At 50.3% G+C, this 23,977-nt stretch overlaps 1 protein-coding gene and 1 long non-coding RNA gene across 2 annotated transcripts; both read left to right on the top strand.

The window, feature by feature from the left end:
- Window positions 1–30: 30 nt before the first annotated feature.
- LOC121501020 lies at window positions 31–3,752 on the top strand. Its single transcript, XR_005990480.1, has 4 exons — window positions 31–208; window positions 1,514–1,548; window positions 2,846–2,895; window positions 3,338–3,752. It is a non-coding gene; the product is annotated as an uncharacterized LOC121501020 (long non-coding RNA).
- An 825-nt stretch (window positions 3,753–4,577) lies between these two features.
- Window positions 4,578–22,710, top strand: NQO2 (N-ribosyldihydronicotinamide:quinone reductase 2). The gene is made up of 7 exons (XM_041771479.1): window positions 4,578–4,749; window positions 9,164–9,305; window positions 11,214–11,378; window positions 17,154–17,284; window positions 19,730–19,843; window positions 20,706–20,807; window positions 22,450–22,710. The coding sequence occupies exons 2-7, from the start codon at window positions 9,299–9,301 to the stop codon at window positions 22,624–22,626; spliced, it is 696 nt and encodes a 231-aa protein (XP_041627413.1). The 5' UTR covers window positions 4,578–4,749; window positions 9,164–9,298; the 3' UTR covers window positions 22,627–22,710.
- Window positions 22,711–23,977: the final 1,267 nt, after the last annotated feature.

Raw genomic sequence — 23,977 nt, 5'->3', positions numbered from 1 at the left:
TGCCTCAAACACAGCTTTAGTGCCTCCAGCCTCCCTGGGTCACAGTTCATCAAGCTACGCACATGCACACTTGCCCTGCAGGGAGCCTCCCTCACAGCAGGGAAGCACAGGGATCCCGTTTAAAAAGAAAGCAGTGCAGTTGTGAGGCGGGCTGCGGTGTGGACGAACATTGAGGATGACACGGGGAAACTGAGGAACTGCATTGTCAGTAAGGCGCTCTCTCTGTTTTTCTATCAGACTCCATGTACTCGGGTTGTATAGTTGTATTCTTGGCATCTGAGTAAACCACCGCAGGGGAGAAGAATTCATTGATCTCGGAGTTTTTCGTAGGGCCCCAAACACCTGATGACATCTAAGAAGAACCGGGTCCCAAACATGTTCCAGGACATTAGATTCAAACAAGCCTCAGCCAACACTAGCACCAATACCCCCTGCCTTTGAGGATTTATGAAACACCTGTCATTCGCCTGTCACTCGCCCTTGATCAGACCCTACCCTGATTCGTGAAGGAACGTGTACTCTGGACCCCTTGCCTATATAAACCCCTAACTCCTAGCGACAACCAGACCCATTCCCTTTCCCTTTCCTACTCTCCCAGACGTGCCGTCTGCCACAATCTCTCTCGAGCTTGAGTTTGATTTCTATCCTGTGCAAAGCCAAGGGCCCTCTTGACTGGTCCTGTGGGACGCCCCATCTGGGTCCTTGGACCCAGCATTTCTCGCCTCAAAAACACCATGCTAAGTGAAATAAGCCAGACACAAAGGGCCACATAGTGTGTGACTCCACTTGTACAAAATATCCAAAAATAGGCGAGTTCATGGAGGTGGAAAATAAACAGGTTACCAGGACTTGTTGGAGGGGCAGAGGAGTAGGGAGACATTGCTTAACGCTTACTGAACTTCCCTGTGGGGTGATTAAAAATTTGGAGATATATGTAATGGTGATGGTTCCAGCACATTGTGAATATAACTAATGCCACCAAGTTGTATGCTTATAATGGTTAAAATGGCAAATCATACATACATTTTACTATGATTAAAAAAAAAAACATGTTATTACAAAGAATTCACCTCCCAAAGGAAAGGGGATGCCGTTAGCAAAGTGAAAGAAAAGTCATTAAATAAAATCCAGAAAACTACTCCTCTAGGAGATAGTTCAAATTGCTTATATGAGCTTTAATGAAACCTCCGATACTCATTTTCATCCGAAACATGAGGCTAGGGAGTTGGGAAGAAAAGGGAGTGTGTTACTAGCTTAACTGTCTCTTTGTCTAGAATACCTAATTTAATTCTTGCATTTCTTCATAGCAAGGGGTGGAATGAAAATAGAAATCTGAGAACCCCCTAGAGGTGACGTTCATCATTGCTGCTGCCAAGTGTATTCATTTTGTTTTAATAGCACCACCTGCTTATTAAGCTCAGACTACAGCTACTGTCATGTCTTACTGGTTTGCAGTAAATGCTCAGCTCCCAGCGCCAGATTAGCAGGAAATTGTGTTATTTTCTCTTTGCAGATGGGCTCCTACTGGACTGGCCTGGAATCAACCACGTGGGTTCACACTGCTCAAAAAAACCGAGGGAGGGCCAGCGGCTGTCCTCAAGGGAGGGTCTTGCTGGGTCCCCTTGCCAGGCATACCTCCTGTTTGAGTAGGAAGGAGCCTTGTAAGATCCTTCACAGGCAGTGCATGTGAAGCATGCTTTGCTGCTATGAAAAAGAACATCAGAAAGTATATATCATGTTATTTTATATTTTTGCTTTTGGTGTAGAGTGAAGCAATTTCTATCAAAATCTAGCCAGAGCCCTTCACTGCCATGATAGCTGGGGCTTTACCAGTCTGTCTACTGTGATGATTTGTAGACTTCTGGTTGTATTTCTATATTTATTTTTAAATATATTATGTGGGATATTTAGTGGTTTATGTCTCTTTAAGTTTGAATTAGCGTTTCTAAAATGGTGGTTACTTTGAATGCTACAAACGGATCAAGGCATTAAAATGTATGAGATTTATCTTTCCCCAGAAACAAGTACTGATGCTATTGTAAAACAAGTGTGTATAGTGCCTAAAAATTGTAACGAAAATCCTTTTAACCATTTCAATCCAAATGTTTAACAAATCTAATCTCTTATTCTAATAAATATACTATCAAGTTAAAAAAAAAAAAAAAAAAAAATGTGGTTGCTCCTCGTTACCACGAGATGGTGCTGTCCGGTCACACAGAAGCAAAATGAACCCGGAGCGGCCACCCCTCCCTGCACCTGCTGTTTTCAGAGATGAGCCTGAGTCTCGGTCTCCCTTAGGGCCCGATTCTTTCAGTTCCCATACCAGGAACTTCCAAGATGCTTCTAGCATTGCTGCTCCTCGGTTCCCTGGTCCTCCCATGGCATCCACACCACCCAGAGGTCTTACACGTCCCCGTAGCACAAGAGACCTGACAATAGGGTTACTTGCCCTCCTCGCAAGGATATCTACCTTCAGTTATTGCAGGGAGCCTGCATCTACCTTTTAGGATGACTCGTTTCTTTCTGTGACACAGAGATGATTTGAGGACGTCCCCTCAGTGAGTCAAGAGAAAAGGAGATAAAATATTTCACCTTTGGGGACTTTCTAGCACATTAGACAATGCCTCGAGCACTTTTTCCTCTGACAAGGGTTATTTTAAAATGAAAGCTGCCTCCTGGGCTCACAAGATAAGGCACGAGGGCATCTCAGAGAGGCCATATTCTCACTTCTGGATACATCGACAGCAGGAAACATCCATAGCAACCCAACTGGCCTACAAACAGCTGCAGGTATTTTCATCAGGAACATTATGAACACAGGGGAAACCTTACTTCTGCTTTACAGGGTCATCTGAGGACACCAGAAATCAAAGGGTCCTTGAGAAGGTCACAATGGTAGGTGGGTTCTCAAATGAGGTAGCATAAACCAGAAAGAGCTGGGGAAAAAGAAAAAGAGATCATGAGCCTAAGCTGCTCACCAGCACCTCTTTCTCTCTCTCTCTCTCTCTCTCTCTCTCTCTCAGACACACAGACACAGAGAGGCTCTGGTTCACGGACCTTTCTTGGCCTTGGACCTTCTTCTTTTGATCTTTTTCTTTTCAGAAAATTGTAGATTCACATGCAATTTAAGAAACAACACAGAGGGGCACCTGGGTGACTCAGCCGGTTGGGCATCATACCCTCCATCTCAGCTCCGGGCTTGGGCTGGATCTCAGGGTCCAGGAGCCTTGGAAGGAAGGAAGGAAGGAAGGAAGGAAGGAAGGAAGGAAGGGAGGGAGGGAAGGAGGAAAAGAAACAAAGAAACAACACAGAGACATCCCCTGTGCCCTTTATGCAGAATCCTCCAACGAGAACATTCGGCCAAAGGATAGTGCGGTATCACAACCAGGATACTGACGCTGAGACAGGCCAGGACATTCCCATCACCCCAACCGTCCCTGTGGCCCCCAGCCACCCCCTTCCCAGCCCTGGCAACTACTAATCTGTTCTCCATTTCTATGTTTTGTCATTTCAATAATGTCACATAAATCCTACAGCAGGGAGCCTCTCGAGATTGGGTTTTTTCACAGGCTGTTGGGTGTTCGTGCCTCTTTACTGCTTGGTGTTGTGTCAAGTACCTTCATTTTGGAACCTGGACACCTGCCTAGGGATGGAGAAGGGAAGAAGCGGGAAGAAGCACCCAGCGGGACGGCTGCCCCCGCACCCCGCCCTCGCAACCAAGGTCCAGTGCCCCCTCCAGAGGGGCGAGGCGGGGCAAGGTCAGGACCTCCAGGCGGGGGCGGGGACGGGGGCGGGGGCGGGGCAAGGGGCGGGGCGAGCCGGGGCAAGGGGGCGGGGCGAGCGGGGAGGGGCGGGGCAAGGTCAGGACCGCCAGGCGGGGGCGGGGCAAGCCGGGGCAAGGGGGCGGGGCGAGCCGGGGAGGGGCGGGGCAAGGTCAGGACCGCCAGGCGGGGGCGGGGCAAGCCGGGGCAAGGGGGCGGGACGAGCCGGCGAGGGGCGGGGCAAGGTCAGGACCGCCAGGCGGGGGCGGGGCGAGGTAAGGAGGCGGGGCGAGCCGGCGGCGAGCCGGGAGGGGCGGGGCAAGGTCAGGACCGCCCAGGCGGGGGCGGGGCGAGCCAGGAAAGGGGGCGGGGCGAGCCGGGGAAGGGCGGAGCAAGGTCAGGACCACCCAGGCGGGGCGGGAGCAGGGCAAGGTCAGGCCCGCGGGGGGGGGCGGGGCGGGGCAAGGTCAGGACCGCCCAGGCGGGGGCGGGGTAAGGGGGCGGGGCGAGCCGGGAAAGGGGCGGGGCGAGCCGGGGAAGGGCGGAGCAAGGTCAGGACCACCCAGGTTGGGGCGGGGCGGGGGCAGGGCAAGGTCACGCCCGCGGGGGCGGGCGGGGCAAGGTCAGGACCGCCCCGGGGGCGCGCATTGCGGGGCAGGGCGCAGGGCGCCAGGACGCGGGGCGGGGCAAGATCAGGACCAACCAGGCGGGGGGCGGGGCGCAGGGCGCAGGGACGCGGGGCGGGGCAAGGTCAGGACGGCCCAGGCGGGGGCGGGCGGGGGCGGGCGGGGGCGGGTCCGGGCCGTGGGCGGGGCTCCGGTGCCTTTGGGGGCAGCTCGGGTCCACGCGGCCCGGCCGCCCAGAGCGCAGTCGCGGCCTCCGCCCGGCGGCTGAAGGTGCGCGGCGCCCTGCAGGGCGGGAACCCGGCGCGGACTCCGGGAGCTGCGGTCTGCAGGGCTGCGGGCTGGGTCCTGCCGCTGCCCGCGGGGTGAGTGCCTCGCTCGCCGGGGTGCGGGGTTGAGGAGCGGCCCTTCCCGGACGCCGCCGAGCGCCCCGCGGGCCATTCCCCGTTGGGCCCCGGCCTTGGACTGAGCTCTTACTACCGCGTGGCCGGTGCGGTAGCGGGCCCGCTGCCCCAGGAGCGCCGTGCTGGGAGGACCCTGGGCTACCGACGAGGCAGGGCAGCCCGGGGGCAGTGTGGACGGGGGTGTCGTCATTAGGCCTGCGGGGCGCCGGCCTGGGCTGTGCTGGGTTCGTGGCAGTCGGTAGCAGAGCCTAGAAAAACAATCTCCAGCCTTTTGTCTTTCTGAGGATATTCGCCAAAGAAGTACAGGAGAAGGGATGTGGGGGCCCCTGGGTGGCTCAGTGGTTGGGCGTCTGCCTCCAGCTCAGGTCATGATCTCAGGTTCCTGGGATCGAGTCCCCCATAGGGCTCCCTGCTCAGCGGAGTCTATTTCTCCCTCTCCCTCTGCTGGCCGTTCCCCCTGCTGGTGCGCTGTCAAATAAAATCTTAAAAAACAAAACAACAAAAAGAATATGTATTAAAGGATACACCGGCCAGCAGTGCTATTTATAATTGAGGGGAAAATAGAAATAACTCAGGTGCCCAGAAGAGAAGTGGTCACAAATGGGCATGCGTGCCTAGTGAGATGGTACCTCGCTGTTGGAGTGGCCGGCTCCGGAGCCTGGCTACAGGGAAAGAGGCGCAGGAAACGTTAACCTTAGTAAAAGTGACAGTTATGTTAGGAGCAAAAATGGGTTTATTTGGGAATTGCGGAGGAATAAAATCTGGGACAGAAGCTTAGCTAAAGCCGTAGGAAAATCCCCAGAAGAAAAGGGAGGAATCGTGGGAGAGGGGAGGTTGGGAAGGCTGTTATAACCAAAAAGTCCATTAGAGTCAATCCAGAGTTCCAAGTATAGTGGCTTCTCATTGGCTGAGTGTGACTGCCTCCCATTGGCTGGACTGTTGCTGGGGCAGGAGCAAACCTTTCTTTCCTGGCTGGGACAGTTAAATGTAGTATCTATGTGCAAGGTGCATCTCCCTCTTGGGTTTATGGTTGATCCAGTGATGGGGTGTGAGAGAGACTCCTGCTGGCCTCCGACTCCTTTCTAAATGACCTTTCCTTTTATTAACTTTCACAGAAATCAACTGAAAACATTTCAAAATCAGCTTCTGGGTGCTGATTAAGATGAAATAATATACATTAGAAAACATCAGGGCCCATTTGGTGTGGTACATGTAGTTTAGGAACCTGTTGACCTAAAAAAGAGAGCCAGTTTTCTTTTTACCAGTAAAATGAGTTTATTCGGGGCACCTGGGTGGCTCAGTGGTTGAGCGTCTGCCTTGGGCTCAAGGTGTGACGCTGGGGTCCTGGGATCGAGTCCCACATCCCACTCTCCACAGGGAGCCTGCTTCTCCCTCTGCCTGTGTCTCTGCCTCTCTCTATGTATCTCTCATGAATAAATAAATAAAACCTTTTAAAAATGAGTTTATTCAGAAAGAACAGAGGAATTGTAATTTGGAACATGCAAACTATGGCAAACCATAGATCAGTCTGGAGAACAAAGGAGAAGAGCATTACTTTATAAAGAAAAAGGAGGAAGTTGGGAAGGGCTGGAACAAAGATCTGTTGAGTCCGTTAGAGGAAAAAAGAGTTCAGGGTGGTGATGGTTTCTGGTGGTTTTTCCCTGACTGAAAACTGGGCAAGAAAATCTTTCTTCCTCCTCCTGGGGTTGTGAAATGAATGTCTTCCTGTGTAGGAAGTGAGTTAAGCTGTGAGGGAAAGTGTGGTGACAGGTTCCCTGCAGGTGTCCTGACTCCATTGTAAGTGAGATCTCCCTTTATTAATTTTTATACACCACACGGCTCCTTTTTTCATTGAGCCAGGTAAGCGCCTCCTTTCTAACAAAGAAAACTGCTGCTGTGCAGGGGCCTGTTAAGGAAGGTGAGGCAGGAGTGAAGGGCACCAAACATCTAGTAAAAGAGCCTGGTTTGGAGTCTTTTTTCTGATTTTGGACAAGTCGCTCATTTCTTGGGCCCGTTTCTTACTCTACAAATAGAAGAATGGACAAGATGGGAGTCACAAACTCAAACACCAGGTGGCCAAGGGTGTGATGTAAATATGTAAACTGCCAAAACAACAGGGAATGGTGGGGCCTGGGCCTACAAGAAAAATACATCCTTGTCATGGGCATTAAAATTAAAGCATTTTCTGCAAACCAAAATGGAATCTTGGGTTACGGTGTTCCTTGAGCCTGCAGTGACGTTCATAACCTTTTAAAAAGTAATCAGAGCCTATCATTCTCCCACTGAAGATGCTCCAGTGGCTCTCCCTCTGCCTGCCGCTCCCCCTGCTTGTGCGCACTTAGGACTGGCATAAAATCATAAAATCCTTGCCCCTGTCCCACAGACCCCACCCTTCTTCTTCTTCTTTCTTCTTCTTTCTCCTTCTTTCTTTCTTCTTTTGGAACCACAGACCAGTCAAACAGGCTTTCTTGACCATTCCAGGCCAGTCCCTCTCTCAGGCTCCTCACTTGCTGTTCCCTCTGCCTGAACCTCTGATACTTGCCCAACTAAGTCCATATCATCCTTCACCTCCCTATTCCCGGAGATAATTTCCTGGACTGTCCTATGTAAAATAGCAAATGCACCTCTGCCATTTTAGTCGCAAAAGTACTTTGTTGTCTTGTCACGGTCACGATTACTTAGCATTATTAGCACTCATCACTATCTAGAAGGTTCTGGTTGCCTTCTCTGCCTGCTGGTTTTGTGTGCCCCACCCCCACCAGCCCCAGCCAGAGTAGAATGTTCCTTTCTCCTTGGTCTTACCGCCCCGGGTCTCAGCTTCCCCACCTACTGCAGTCGCTGGCCGGCTGGCCGGTGACCCAGCTGAGTGACTGCACAGACTGAGTTGTGTCCCACTCACTGCTGTGAATGGAAAGTCGACTCCCAACTGCGTAAACCCGATTCAGAGGTTGCTCTCCTCTACCAAGAGGTCTGAAGGTTGCCAATTCAGAACCATCTCGGCTCCAAGAAAGCATCAGGAATCCAGTTGCTCTCATATTTCTGCTCCGCCATTCTTCGTCCAGAGCCTCTACCCCCAGGTGACTGAACCCCAGCCACCTTCCACAGTGCAGCTCGGATGCAGGCCAGTGGCAGGGGCTGGAATGCCCCCCTCACCCCCGGTCTCCCCCTCCAGGGATGCACCCCAGGAACCCACACAGTGGCTGCTGCTTCAGCCCTGAGTGGAAGGCCAGGAAATGTTGTAGCTACATGAATGAATGAATGAATGAATGAATGAATGAAGGGACCGTTGGCAAAAAAACAAGAGGGGGTGCTGGGTAGCCAGAGGTGGAGTCGGAACTGTTGGGGCAGGAGTCCACTTGAGCAATTGAGCAAGGATTTGAACTCCCCTTTGAGGAGCCACGGTGCTCTGGCACTGTCCGTCTGTTGGCCGCCTCCCTGCGGGCCTGGGCTGGTGGCAGCTGCTGAGCCTGGCCCGGACCCCAGCCCGGCCATGAGGAGCCCCATCTCCCTCGGCCTTTGTCTGAGAAAGAAGCGGCCTGGCACAGCGGGGTGCAGCATCTCCACCGCCACGGGCTCTAGGGGTGCCCTTCCTGGCACAGGCAGCGGGGGTGCTGGGGGCCTCTCATGTCTCCTGGCGTTGATGAGCCAGGAGGGGGGGAGCCAGGCCTCTCTTGGCCTTGAGGGCCTCTTGAGAGAATTCACGTTTTTCCAGGGCCTTTTTTTTTTTTTTTTAAGATTTTATTTACTTATTCATGAGAGATACAGATTGAGAGAGAGGCAGAGACACAGGCAGAGGGAGAAGCAGGCTCCATGCAGGGAGCCCGATGCGGGACTCGATCCTGGGTCTCCAGGATCACACCCTGGGCTGAAGGCGGCGCTAAACTGCTGAGCCACCCAGGGGTCACCCCCAGGGCCTAATTCTGTGCACCACCGTATGTACGCCCGTCTGTCTCGCTCTCGCAGTCATCCTGGGACTGTGCACACTGCAGGAGACATGGTAACTACGAGTTTTTGCCAATGCTCCTGACCTTTGTTCAGCTGTGTTGATTATTTGGGGGAGGGGGAATGTGGGAGAGGGAGGAAGGGCACAGAGGCATCTTCCTGCTTCTTATCATATCTCATTTTCTAGAACCCCTTCATTTTGGCTACCTTCATGGAAGGTTCTAGTCCTCTCAAAAAAAAAAAGTCTTGGTTTTGGCACCTTGTGTAATTTGTCCTCTGAGACTTAAAGTCTCCAGGTGGTTCCTTGTCCCTCTTGAGAAAGCTTTTTTTCAAACACGTCCACCTGTCCTTCATGAGGCCTGGCGTTGGTACGTTGACCGCACCACATCTCCACGCTTCCCTCAAGTGTTCAGGTGTTTGTTTTCTCTTCCAGATTGTTGGGGTCGCCGAGGTGATCGACCACGTTGAAAGCCTGCAGCTCGCCACGCTCGATCCTTCTGTGCCCAGGAGCAACAGCAGACCCTCCCTTTGGTAGTAGTCAGAGGCGGAGAATCCCTCTTCTTAGGACATGGCAGGTGACTATTAGCTGTGCAGGGAGATAAACTTTTCTAAGTAAAAATTTTGATTAGAAATTAAGTATGTAATAAAAACCCAGACAACACCGAAATGTATAAAACTTGTTTTGTTTTTAACAGGAAATGCTGTTTGGAGTTACCTTGTTTTATATTTTCTTAGTCATTTTATTGTCCATTTCAACCCCATCAGAATAGAAGTTCCCCAAAAGTGACGGCCACGCTCCTCTTGTTTTTGCTCTGCCTCTGGTCCCTGGAACGATACCCAGACTATAGTCATGCTCGGTAAATGTTTATTGAGCAAATGAACCCCAAGAGTAACCATGGTTTTAAAATTCAGTATGACTCAATTTTTAATTTTTTCCCTGCTCAACACCACACACACACACACACACACACACACACACAAACATACTCACACACACACTCCATTCTGCACCTTTTTTTTTTTTTAAATATCTTTTTTTAAAGATTTTATTTATTTATTTTTTTTTTATTTTTTATTTATTTATGACAGGCACACAGTGAGAGAGAGAGAGAGGCAGAGACACAGGCAGAGGGAGAAGCAGGCTCCATGCACCAGGAGCCCGACGTGGGATTCGATCCCGGGTCTCCAGGATCGCGCCCTGGGCCAAAGGCAGGCGCTAAACCGCTGCGCCACCCAGGGATCCCTGCACCTTTTTTTTCTTTCAACAATACATGACATAAAAATCCTTTCATTTCAGAATGTAAAAATGCACCTTGTTTGACACAGTGTGGTGTAGATTAGGGTTTCTTAACCTCAGCACTACTGACATCTTGGGCCAGTAATCCTTTGGTGGTGCCATCTTGTGCATTGTAGGATGTTTAGTAGCACGTCCGGTATCTGTCTACTGGATGCCAGGAGCGCCCTCTTCCTAGTTGTGAAAACCCAGAGTGTCTCCAGACATTGGGGACCGTCCCCCCAGACAGGCAACACGGCCCCCATTGAGAACCATCGATGGGGATGTTTCATTTATATCCGTCGGTAGAGTTCCTGTGTAACGGATGAGTCTGAGGAGTTAAAATGAAAATGTTAACCATTAACCTAACCCATAGAATCCAACCTTTACACCCATGTGAGTGCCCAAAACTGTATGCTTCAAAGTACCATTTGTATTTCCCCCCATGGGCCTAAAATGAAAAATTTTAAATCAAGAGTCCAAGCGTTTTAGCCTTCGACATTACCAAGGGCAAATGTGAACGGAAACCAACGCCGCCTCCCAGGAGAAACCAGTCAGTACGTAATCTCACCCGAGTGAGGGGAAATCCTGCTTCACAGGCTGTTGGTGTTCATGACACAGCCAGGACCTGTAAGACAGGACCGTTCTTAGAATCTCTGTCATCAGCCTTGCCACCCAAAGCAGGGCTCCATCTGGGCCCTGCCTCCCCCTGGGATTAGGGTCTGTTTTCCCTACGTTGTTGACGTGTCCCATCTCAGTGGGCCTGGAGGAGGAAACAGAGCTGTGTGTCCGTAGCTGGTGCCTGCTGAAGTAGGGTTAGCAGGAGAGATTAGTTGTGGTGACTTTCAATTTTGGTGTTCGTCAACAGAGCCAAAACCTCTGATGGGGAAGACCCACAATAGCTTGGGCTTTTAAGGAAATTCATGGTGTTATTTTTGAGGAATCATAATTTGACTCATTTTATGTTTGTATATTAGTAAACCCAGGCGATGGTGAGCTATAATTGGATTTTATAAAACATTCATTATTTTAAAAACTATCACCCATAAAAGAGGTTGGTGTTTCTTAGCTTGAGCCTATGATGTGCCTACATGTTTCATTGTTATCTTAGTCTTCGTGGAATTTTGACAAAGAGGAATTGTTCTTTAAGAGAGTCATTTCTAAAAAAAAAAAAAAAAAAAAAAAGAGAATCATTTCTTTTCTGATTCAGGCAAGAAAGTCCTCATTGTCTATGCACACCAAGAACCCAAGTCTTTCAATGGATCCTTGAAGAAAGTGGCGGTGGATGAGCTCAGCAGGCAGGGCTGCACCATCACCGTTTCCGATCTGTATGCCATGGACTTTGAGCCGAGGGCCACGAGGAAGGATGTCATAGGTGAGTCACGGGGTGAACAGTTTTTGTTTTTTTAACTTTCTTCTTTCTAGGTGTTTCATGGAAAAAATGTTTTGAAAAAACTAACCATGGTGCATAGTACCCAGTTCTGAAGCAGAAAGAGTCCACATGGCAAGTCTTTTTCCCATCCCTGTCCCCAGCCACCCAGTGTCTGCCCCCCAGGTCACCAGGATGCTCACTTGTCTCTGTTCCTCCAGAGACATCTGTGCTGTGCAAAGCATTTGTGGGCATATCCTCCATCGCCTGTCCCCTTTGTTTGTTCAGAGTGGTAGCAGGCTTTACCGGTTGTTTTGCACATTGCATCCGTTTTTACTATCAGAGTATTCATTGTGTGGAAGTGTCCTAGGTGAGGTGGCCCCTACTGACGGACATTCCAGGGCATTCCTGATCTTTCCCTGTCACAAACAGCGCCGCAAGGAAGAATCATAGCCACACACATTTTCCTACGTATACAGATGTCACCTAGAGGTGGAATTGCTGCCAGAGGGAAGGTGCATTCTTGATTTTCATAGATAATATCAAATGGTAAATGTACCAGTTTACACTTGGCACCAGCGATGTTCACAAGTGCTCATTTCCTCTGCATTACCGATTTTTGATCATTGCCAGACTGTCAAGGGAAAAATGGTCTCCCAGGATAGTTTTGATTTGCCTTCCTCTTATTGTAAGAGAGCTATACTGCCTTTGTGTTTATATAAGACACATTTTCTTTGTTTTCCAGCTGCATTGAGACATAATTGACAAAAGTTATATATATTTAAGGTATACGATATAATGGGGTTTTTTGGTGTTTTTTTCTTTTTTTTGATTACTAGTTTCGGAGGTAGAGTTTAGTGATCCATCGATTGCATACAACACCCAGTGCTCATTACATCACGTGCCCTCCTTCATGCCTATCACCCAGGTACCCCATCCCCCACCTACCTCCCCTCCAGCGACCCTCAGTCTGTTTCCTAGAGTTAAGAGCCTCTTCTGGTTTGTTTCCTTCTCTCTTTTTATCTTATTTTTCCTTCCCTTCCCTTATGTTCATCTGTTTTGTTTCTTAAATTCTACATAGTGCCATCATATGGTATCTTTCTCTGACTGACTTATTTCACTCAGCCTAATACTCTCTAGCTCCATCCGCATTGTTGCAAATGGCAAGATTTCATTCTTTTTGATGTCTGGGTAATATTCCTTATACCACATCTTCTTTATCCAGTCATCTGTTGATGGACATCTGGGCTCTTGCAATAGTTTGGGTATTGTGGACATTGCTGCTATAAACATTGGGGTGCAGGTGCCCCTTCGGATCATTATATCTGTATCTTTGGGGTAAATAACCACTTGCACAATTGCTGGGACGTAGGGCAGCTCTATTTTTAACTCTTTGAGGAACCTCCACACTGTCCTCCAGAGTGGCTGCACCAGCTTGCATTCCCAGCAACAGGGTGAGAGGGTTCCCCTTTCTCTTCCAACGTCTGTTGTTTCCTGTCTTATTAACTTTAGCCGTTCTCACTGGTGTCGGGTGGGATCTCATTGTGGTTTTGATTTGTATTTCCCTGATGGCCAGTGATGTGGAGCATTTTCTCATGTGTCTGTTGGCCGTCTGGATGTTGTTGGAGAAATGTCTGTTCATGTCTTCTGCCCGTTTCTTTCTTTTTTTTTAATTTTTATTTATTTAGGATAGTCACACAGAGAGAGAGAGAGAGGCAGAGACATAGGCAGAGGGAGAAGCAGGCTCCATGCACCGGGAGCCCGATGTGGGATTCCATCCCAGATCTCCAGGATTGCGCCCTGGGCCAAAGGCAGGCGCTAAACCGCTGCGCCACCCAGGGATCCCTTCTGCCCGTTTCTTGACTGGATTTTTTACATGATGTTTTGAAGGCATTTTCTTAAGTATTCTTTTTGAAAAGCTAAATGCTTTTAGCTTTTCATTTATATTAATATTTTGTATTATACTTATAAATATTTATATTAGTATTTTAATAAAATATTTAATATTTTCTTTCCTGGGAATTGTCTGTCTATATCCCTTGTTTATTCTTCTCTTACATCTCTTATTGGTTTTATTTTATTTTTTTTTTTTTTAAATTTTTATTTATTTATGATAGTCACATACACAGAGAGAGAGAGAGGCAGAGACACAGGCAGAGGGAGAAGCAGGCTCCATGCACCGGGAGCCCGATGTGGGATTCGATCCCGGGTCTCCAGGATCGCGCCCTGGGCCAAAGGCAGGCGCTAAACCGCTGCGCCACCCAGGGATCCCCCTCTTATTGGTTTTAAAGAGATCTTTATATATTAAAAAGTTGGTTTCTAGTGTGGGGTATGAATTGTGAATACATTTTTACCAAATTTATGTTTTCTTTTATTTTGACTTTGCTTATGGTGTTTGATTTTTTTTTTCCATGCAGGATTTTATTTACCTAGTTGGCTTTTTTGTTTGTTTGTTTTTGTTTTTGTTTTTGTTTTTCCTAGTTGGCTTTTGATCAGTCTTTTTCTTCCATGACTTCTAGATTTTGTGTCACGCTTATCTACATTCTAAGATTTTTTTAATTTGATAGTTTTGCCTAGTATTTGACCTATTTCAAATATGATAAATTTCAAAGTATTGATAGTTTTGCCTAGTTTTTGACATATTCAATATGACAAATTTCAAAATATTTTTAAAAAATATTTTGTCTACTTAAAGTTTATTTTGGTATATGATGTGAGGTATGATTCCAGTATTTTTTCTAAGCGTCTACTGAGTTGTCTCGTCACCATTTATTATATGATCCAGCCTCTCATTTAAAATGCCACCTTCATTGTGATTTAAATTCTCAGGTACATTTGATCCTGTCCTATACTTTGTATTTTGTTGTTGTTGTTGTTGTTTTTCCTATTGGCTCATGGATTCAGTATCACGTGGCTCTAATTATTTTGGCAAATGCTACAATATCTGATAGAACTAGGTCACCTAGTTTGCCTTATTTTCTATTTTTTCTAGCTAGTTTTATTTTACTTTTCTATAAAATCTTTTGAATTAACTTCCCAGATTCAAAAAGTAACCAGATGATATTTTTATTGAGATTCCATTAAATTTACAGATGAATTTTTTTTTAATTTTTTTTTTAATTTTTTTTTTATTTATGATAGTCACACAGAGAGAGAGAGAGGCAGAGACACAGGCAGAGGGAGAAGCAGGCTCCATGCACCGGGAGCCCGACGTGGGATTCGATCCCGGGTCTCCAGGATCGCGCCCTGGGCCAAAGGCAGGCGCCAAACCGCTGCGCCACCCAGGGATCCCTACAGATGAATTTTTATTATAGTGATCTTATCCAGGAGAATAGTATGGCTTTTCATTTGCTCACATATTCTTTTACAACCCTGCAGCTCTCTTTACAAGTTTTCTTCATGCAGATCTTGCATGATTCTTGTTAATTGGTTTTGTTTCTCTAAGTCAAGAGGGTTACTCTGTTTGCCTGTGTGCATGTGTGTGTGTGTGCGCGTGTGCGTGCGTGTGTGTATCCAGCCACGACTAATTTTCTCACCGTTTGTAGTAGATTTCAGCTGATTCTCTGGGGCTTTCCTGGTAATGCAGCCGAATCATCTGCAAATAATGACAATTTCACCTCAGCTTTTCCAGTATTTAATACCTTTAATTTCCTTCTCTTTGTAATTGTAGTAATGCTATCTGAAGATTTAATATTTAGTATTGATGGTAATAGCTAACATCCCGTGTCTTCGTGTCTTTCTTTTGTTTTAATAAATCAGTCAACAATTTTCACTTAACAACAGAGCAAGGACTAGGAAACAGACTATTATGTTAAGGAGCCACTGGTTTTTAAGTGGATAAAGTAATACAAGCTTATTGTAAAAAATATTTTAAAATACAGCGAACAATGTGAACGTAGGGTAAGCAGTACAAGCCCCTTTTCACCTGTACTCCATCGTCCAGAGAGACAAATTAATTTAATCTTTTGGTGTAGATTATTACTGTGGATCTTACATTAAATATCCACATAAATTATAGTTTCAAAACTCTACAGGTACAGATGTAAATGGTGCCACGTCATGGGACTTGCCTTATTCACTTAGAGCCTTGAAAGTCTTTTTAATGATTGCACAGCGCTCCATCATACGTAATATGACTTACTTGCCAGTCCCCCTGCTGCTTTGTATTTACGTTGTTCCCAACTTTTATTTCAAGCCATGTGCCAGTCTTTCTTCTATGGCTCTGGGTTTCGTTGTCTTGCTTAGAAAGGCCACCCCAAACCCACACTTATAAAAGTATTCTTATTTTCCTCTGATACTTGGATACCTTTACTTTGAGATTTACTTTTTAAATTTACCTCGAATACAGTTGGCCTACGCACATTTTATCATCTCTATTTACCATTACCAGAACCACCCCCAGGCTCTGCTGTAGGTTCCACATGTTGTGAGTAGCTAAAACCCCACCTGGAACCTGCCTGAGAGAACATGACCTTTTGCCTACAGCAGTTACCCTCTTGGGGTTTCCTGTCACCACAGAACCTTATACTGAGGACAGACTCAGTAGATGCTCTTTGAATGAAAATCAAACACGGGAAGATGAAAAAAGAAGCAAAGAACACGGACATATTTCTAAATTATGACTCTATTGAAAGACCATGGATTCCGTTCTTTTGGTTCTCCTCCACACGGTTGGGGCTTTGTCTGCTCCTCTCCAGACCCCGTGTGGCGGAGTGCTTCACATGGGCCTCATTGTCCCACCTCGTCCTGCCGCCACTGAGACCTCGGTGGCATTGAACTAGCCACCAGCCTCTCTCAAGTCTCGGTTTCCTCTTTGGTAGACTGGGAATTCCACTTACCGGTGACTGGAAAGATAGAAAAGGCAATGTGTGTGGAGCACAGCACCTGATAGGTAGGAGGTCCTCGTGCGAACGGTAAGCCCGAATTAATGCTGATTAATGCCTTTGATGAATCCTTCTGGTTGACAAGATCCCAAGTGAAGACGTAACTCGAAATCTCTTTCGTTCCAGCTGCCGTGGGCAGTGCTGTAGGCTCTAGCCGAGACCCGTCCTCCCACGGCCCACCGCTGCCGCCTGACTGTGTCCGCCCCCCACCAAGCTTGCTCTTGAATCACTGCTGCTACAGTGAGCTCGTCCAAACTCAATTCAGAGCATTTATTTACTTTCCCTGCATGAGCCATCTGGCTCCTCACATGCAGGAAAAGTTCATGCTCCTTAACGAGGCTAACAAGACCTGGCGCATCTCTGCCCTCATCACCTGCAGCCCTTCTGGCCCCTCACCCGCTTCCCCAGGGGTGCCTCTGGTGGCCCTTTCCTGGGCTGGCCGGGTTGTCGGACACCCTGCCTTCTCTGTGTCTTAGGCCCAGAACGTCCTGTCTCTACCCCCCGGGGCTCCAGGCTGCCTGGTAAACTCCTGCTCCATCTTCAAAGCCTGGTTTACAAAGCTCTTCGCTAACCCAACCAAGCAGAGCCAGCGTGATTGTAAGCTGGGAGGCTTATCTGGCCATAACGTCAGACTGGGCTTGCTAACTCTTGTTTCCTATGTTAATCACTTGGGTATTTATCTACTCTTATTGGATGTTGAGTCCCTTGAAGGTAAGGACAGTAGCTTCCCCTCTTGATTTCCATAGCCTGACCCAAAGCCCAACTCTCAGTGGGCTCTCAGTGACTATCTGGCGACTTGCTTTGGGGAGTCCAGGTAACGGCGATGCCAGTGGGATCGGCCAGGACGGGCTGTGGGGGCGTCTGTGAGAGCGAGAACATTTGGCCTGTTCTTCTCCAGGTGCTCTCTCTAATCCCGAACTCTTCAATTACGGGATGGAAGCATATGAAGCCTTTAAGAAGAGGTCTCTGGCCAGTGACATAACCGATGAACAGAAAAAGGTTCAGGAGGCTGATCTAGTGATATTTCAGGTTTGTTTTTCCCCTGATTATTATAATGAATTAGATTCATTCTCTGTACAAGCTCTTTTCAATGACTGAGTTTCACACTTCTAGAAATGGCATTAATATTAGCACATTTGCACACTTATTTATGTCTAGTTGGGTAAAGAGATCCACGTGGCCAGTATTGTTCATTCAAAATCCTGACACCGGGCAGCCTGGGTGGCTCAGTGGTTTAGCGCCGCCTTCAGCCCAGGGCGTGACCCCGCAGTCCTGGGATCGAGTCCTGCATCTGGCTCCCTGCATGGAGCCTGCTTCTCCCTCTGTCTGTGTCTCTGCTTCTCTCTTGGTGTCTCTCATGAATAAATAAATAAAATCTTTAAAAAATAAAATAAAAATCCCGACACCCGGGTAAATAGTGGGGAATTCCCCTTTAGCCCCGCGCTCCAAAAACCTCTGCATCAGGCAAGTGGAACTGCCTTCATTCCCGTCTGATCCTCACCCCACACAGGCAGAGGCTGCATAAAAACCAGGTTTGCCCACACGAGCATTTATGCAGGTAATTCGGGCCAAATGCAAGTCGTTCCCTAAATATCCTGATCAGGAAGAGGAAAATCTTCTTTTGTGTCCTTCCTGGCCCTGGTTGCCTCTGTGTCATTCACAAATCGCCGCAGGCCGGGACTGCTTCCCTGGGCCTAGCTCCTGCAGGCTGCTCCCCGCACAGCCAGACCTGCGTGTGCCCGCGAGCCAGCCCTGAGCCTGGCAGCAGAACAAACACGTACGTTTTGGAAGGTGTCGGGTGGACAGAAATCCGAGTCGACTAGGAGAAAGGAATTTGTTCCAAGGGCCATGGGCACCTGGGTCTCCTGGGACTCGAGGACGACCAGCTGGGCTTCAGGGGCCTTGGAACCGAGGCTCGGTCAGCCCTGCGCTCCCCGTCTGCTTGTCACCCGCCGCTCCCCGCATGCCGCCTCTGTCCTCGCCCGCTGACCCCAGGGCCTGCAGTCTGCGCATCCGGAGCCCCGGGGGTGGGTCCGATTGGTCCAGATCGTGTGTTTCCAGCGCTGTGTAAGGGCAGGGCGTGGGTGAGGGACCAGGACCACCACGTGCCGGGGGGTGAGCGCGTGACCAGTTTGCGGGGGGACCCACGTGGCCAGAGGCAGAGTCCACGGACCCTTCGTAACCTGAGGCTCCGGGCCGGGAGGAGGGAGCGCCTCGCCGCCTCTGCTGCCGCTGCCTCTCCACTGTCGCTGGCGCCGGGCCTCTCTGGCCTCTCGGGCCCCGGCCCGGAGCTGCCGATGCGGCGGGAGCAGCCGGTTCCCCAGCCGGTTCCCACGTGGCCGCATGCGGTGCGCGGCTGCCCCGGAGGCTGCCCCGGCCCCGGCCCCGCAGAGCCATCCTCGGCCGCCGGTCCTCGCCCCTCCCGGTCGGGCCGCGGGGCGCCCACTCGCGCTGGCAGCGAGGGCCGCCGAGGCCTGTTCTTTCGAAGTGGCCTTTCTTTCTCCCTGCTCCATTCCACGGCTTTTTCCTCTGCTTTTTCTGCTTTTCCTGGTGCTTTGCCCAGAGCGCCTGCATGGTCCGTCTATTCTGTTGTGCGGTTCCTCCCGCACAACAGCAAGGAAAATGTCACTGGTCAGCGCTGCTCAGTGACTGGTCCCCTTCCCCGGCTGCACATCCGCTCGCTCCCAAGCTCTGCATCGCGGCCTTAAATCCTCCCCACGATGCCGTCACCTAGTAGCTGGTCCTAAGCCCTATTTGCAGACCAGGAAAAGGAGGCACAGAGAGGTCGAGTGATTCGCCCGCATCACACAGCAGCGGGCTGTGTCGCCTGAACGTCCCTGCCAAGTCCTTTGTTAGGTTTATAGCAAAAGCACCTGAAACACGGGCTTCCTTCTGCTGGTCACGGGTTATTATGTGTTTGTCTCCCGTCATTCAGGATGATTCGGGACGTAGTGTTAGGGCTTCTATGGGGGCCAGGGTGGACATTAGGTAGATCGTACTGCTGGGGTATGGAATCCAAGGGTAAGGCCTTGGTCTGTGTCAGAAATCCGGAGCTTCTCAGAACTTCCCTCAGGCTGACTCCAGACAGCAGGTACCCCGGGCACGGACGGGGCAAACTCTGCTGCGCCCTTCGTCTTGCGCCCCTTGATCGGATCTGTCCCAGGCACTGTAGCCACAGAGCCAATGTCCCCGGCTAGGCCAGTGTCCTAGGGCCTCCCACCCGCTCCAGGACCAGCCCGAGGGGCCGTCAGAGGGGGGGACACAGAGCCACCCGGAACGGCGCCCAGGACCATTGTCAGCGCTGCCCTGCCCGGCCCCACCACACTGCCTGTCTCAGGGTGAAAGGGAGGAAATGCCCAGTCCTGTGCTGCCCTCCGCTTGTCCTCACCTGCCCAGCCACCCGGAAGGATTCAACGGTGGGATTGAAACCTGAGCAGCCCGCAGCACCTGTTTCTCCTTGGTATGTGTCCCCAGTTCCCGCTCTACTGGTTCAGCATGCCGGCGATCCTGAAGGGCTGGATGGACAGGGTGCTGTGCCAGGGGTTCGCCTTTGACATCCCAGGATTCTACGATTCCGGTTTCCTCAAGGTACGGATCACTGTGTACTGGGGGGTGGGGGGGGGCATCCCATCAGGTCATGTTTCTAGTTTGCTTATTTGTAAACAGAATACCGATTGAACACCAACTATGGTGTACTTGGGCAAGAAAAGTGTGGTTTCTAAGGTCACGGGGCTTTTGTCTAGCGAGGAATATAGATGCATCCACAATTAGTCACCCACCTGGCCGAGGAAGCCTGGCCTGGTGCCGCAGGAGGGCCGCGGCAGGCCCCTCGGGAGAGGGCATCTGCTCCGTGACGCGGAACTGAGCCGCGGGCTGCCGCCTCGCCTCTCGGCCTCACATCCCTCCCTCGACACACAGGATAATGTGACACTCGTGTTGCAGGGCGAGGATTGCACGGAACCCGGGGGGTGCGCAGTGCACAGTAGCTATGGATTTCTTACTCAGATCATTTCTTACTAAAATAAATAATATTTTAAATTCGGAAAGCCTCAGGAGATAAGTGCACGTAAGGAAACTGTAGGGTCACAAGGTCCGTCGTGGATGGTGAAGTCATGCCACCACCGAGGGAGTGGTCCTGGGTGCCAGGGCCCCACTCAGCCTCACGGCAGCCCCCGCAGCCAGCACCTGGGCCCCACCTGAGCCCCACCTGTCCACACCGGGCATCACCAGCCCGCCGTGCTCCAGGCCGGGGCGCATCAGAGCCCTGGGGCCGCTCGCTCCGGTCCGTCCCCTGTGGCCGCCACCTGTAGCTGGGCTCGGTTACCGCCTGTCGCTCCCGAGGGAAGTGACCTCGGACCTCCGTCCTGGGCGTGCTGCACCTTCGTGCCGGCGTCCCGTCTGTTCGTCTCCCCTGGAGGCCGCGCAAACGCGTCTGCTCTCTCTTCCGCAGGGTAAACTGGCCCTCGTCTCGTTAACCACGGGGGGCACAGCCGAGATGTACTCGAGGAGCGGTGTCAGCGGGGACTTTCGGTACTTCCTGTGGCCTCTCCAGGTACCCGCGCTCCCCCCCCCCCCCCCCCCCCCCCGCCCCTCCAGGCCCCTGCCGCTCCCCGGGTCCAAAACAAGCCTGAAACTGAGACCATTGTGACTCCCCCCGAGCACAAGCAGTTAGAACATTTTGCCCTTTTAAATTTCTTCCTTAGCACCCAAGAAGTCGGCCAACAGGGAAAACTTGTATTTATTACGGTGACAGCCTTTGAATCTCCCGGGTGGAAGCTCAGCCGAACCCGCTTAGCTGACATCTGCCCTGCAGCAAATCGAGTCGCCCCGAGTCGCCCCACGTGTGCACTGAGCACAGGGAGGCCATCCGCACCCCGTGGCAGTGCCCTGGCAGTGCCCTGGCAGGAGGCCCCCAGGGCCAGCGTTCCCGATGGCCTCACGCCCACCACCCCCCGGAGGCCGTGCCTGTCCCCAGGGCCCACACCCCTCTCCGGGCCCCCCGGGGCTCTCGGGGGATAGCATCCTGCCTCTGCACTCCCTGGGCCGTCCCTGGAGGGGGGGCGGGGGGCAGGGCATATGCCAGCAGGCCGGGGTGTCCCCCGTTCAGGCACCCCTGCTGAAGGCCCAGGAGCGGGCTCCAGTCAGGCGACCACATCCTGGGCACCTAGAAACTGAGATGTAAACCCTTCTTCTGGGATTGTCACGAAGGCACGTTTGTCCAGGGGGGAGGAGGTGACACATTCAGCAGTTGTGACCTTGCTTTAAAAATGGAGATCATGACCTGTGGGCCTCTCGCCCCACTGACTTGCCCCCGGTAGGGCAAGCCTGGGCAAAGCTGTGGGTTTTAAGGGGAGGAGTGCAGAGAGGGGAGATTGAGGTTTCTGGAAAAACATTGTCTTCTTTGAAAGGAGACGGGATGGTGATCCCATTCAGGGACGCTCCGCTGAAGACAGTGGCAACTTATAGGCCTCGACCTCCTTCTCCACAGCTCAGCTAGTGTCTTAGGGCTTGTTAGCCACGCTTAAATTCTTCTTGTTTTTAAAACAGCTTTGTATTCTTTTTTTTCAGTTTTCAGAAGTACATATTATTAAAAAAGAGTAAGGCCATAAAATATAAAAACGGAAAGTCCTCTTAATTCCCCCTTTAAAAATAATGACTTTTAATAATTGGATGTATTTCTTCATGGCCCATACATATTTTTATATGCCTGTATTTTATTTTTAGGGTTATTATGTGTATGTTTTTACATAAATGGTATACCACAAACACTGCTTCATTTTTCTTATTATATTTAGTCAACACATCTCAAAACACCGTACATGGATATATACACGATAGCTAGAATAATGTCATAGCATCCCAGAATAATCCATCGTATGAATGTACCATGATTCACCTAAGCATTCAAAACCGTAAGGAGTACTGCCTGAGTCAGATGCAAAGATTACAGATTAATCTCAGGATCTGAAATTTCCAGCTGCCCAGAGTTCCTCGCCTCACTCGTAAGGGCCCACGTCATGAGGTTATAGGGCGGTTCAGTTGTCTTCGGTTACCTGGTAGCAGCAGTCAAGTTGTGCTCTTATTTTTGGAAGGCTTATTTCCGGGCCATTTTCCCCCCCTTTTAATCCTCTAACTGAACAACATGTAAAGGATGCGGCTTCTGACCGGGTTCTCTGCTGTCTTTGCGGCCACAGCATGGGGCGCTGCACTTCTGTGGATTTAAAGTCCTCGCCCCGCAGATCAGTTTTGCCCCTGAGATCGCTTCTGAGGAAGAAAGGAAGGCCATGGTGACATCCTGGGCGCAGAGGCTGAGAACCATCTGGGAGGAGGAGCCCATCGACTGCTCGCCGCCTTGGTACTTCGGGCAGTGACCCTTCGTGCTGTGTCCGCGTCGCGGGAGCTGCAGGCACCGGCAAAGAGGAGATGACCCTGTAATAAAATGAAATTACAACAAAGCGAACTGGATACGTTTGATGTCAGGTGGGACCGAGCGTCCCAGCCCCAGACCCAGCCTGTCAGCCGTCGCTGCTTACACCGAATCCTCCTCCCACTGACAGTATCATTCACCAGGCTCGCTTGGCTCCTCTGATGTCTTTCCACCTCCCTGTGTTCAACCTTCGTGGGTAATCTTGTGTTCAAACAGCTCTCCTGGCGTGGCATAGTTTTTTTTTTCTTTTGCCTTATTTCATAACTCAACTTGGGAATTTCTGGGTTTTCATAGAAAGGTTTAATCTTTCCTAGCTAGTGCTTTAGTGCCGTGTTTGGACTTTATTTCTTCCATCTCTCTCTCTCTTTCTTTTTTTACTTGCATGCATGATGGCTGTGAAGTTTTCAGTGAACACCTGGTTAACATGCATGTAAAATCGTCGGGGGGGTGGGGAGGGCTTACCAGGAAAGTCTCCCAGCGTCGCTCCCATGGCTTCCCCTCCCTGCACATGTGTTTGAGTGGCTCTACTAGTAATTACCCTGGGGCAGAGGCATGGGTAGCGGAAGGGTCTCCCTAAAAGCAGGTTTAAGAGATTAAATCTGCTTCTCCTCCTTATCGTCGTCACTTCCGAGGATGGAGCCCCTTCCTGGGCACAGGGGCCCTCCTTCCTTAGCGTCCCTGGTGCCACCCACCATCCCCTCGTCGGGCTGGCCACTCAGCTGCCCCCCGGCTCCTCATCACACTCCCTCGTGCTGGCTCCCTCATCCTTGAGCACCCTGTCCCCTGCTTTGCTGCCTCCTCCTCTTCCTCAGCACCTCTAAACCCTTTCCCATCCACCTTCCCTTCCTCCCATTTTCCCGCTGGTGCACCGTCACACACGTCTCCGTGTGCATCTCCTTCCTCTTCCTCTGAATCTCCACAGCCTTCCCCACCAAGTACTCCCTCAGAGCCACCATCCCTGGATGCTCAGCCTTCAGGGTGTTCCTTCCTCTTTTTTTCAACACTGTTTTCTTCTAGTTTTTTGTTTGTTTTGGTTTGGGTTGGGGTTTTTTTTGGAGCCCTCCTCAAACTCCTCTTCACAGCGATCTTCAGATTCTCTTTCTAGGGCATCTTCATCTTCAGATTCCTTTTCAGGGTCACCTTAGGACTATTTTGAAAGCCATTCCCTTCAGGGTCTTTTTTTGAGGCTCTTTTGAGACTGTTCTCATCAGACTTTTGGACCTGCCTTCTTCAGACTCTTGGACCTGCCTCTTCAGACTAAAGGACCATGTTCTTCAGCATCTTTTTCAGAAGCA

The sequence above is a fragment of the Vulpes lagopus genome, chromosome 10 (assembly GCF_018345385.1).
Source record: "Vulpes lagopus strain Blue_001 chromosome 10, ASM1834538v1, whole genome shotgun sequence".
NCBI lineage: Eukaryota > Metazoa > Chordata > Mammalia > Carnivora > Canidae > Vulpes > Vulpes lagopus.
This window is presented reverse-complemented; position numbering and strand designations above follow the sequence as displayed.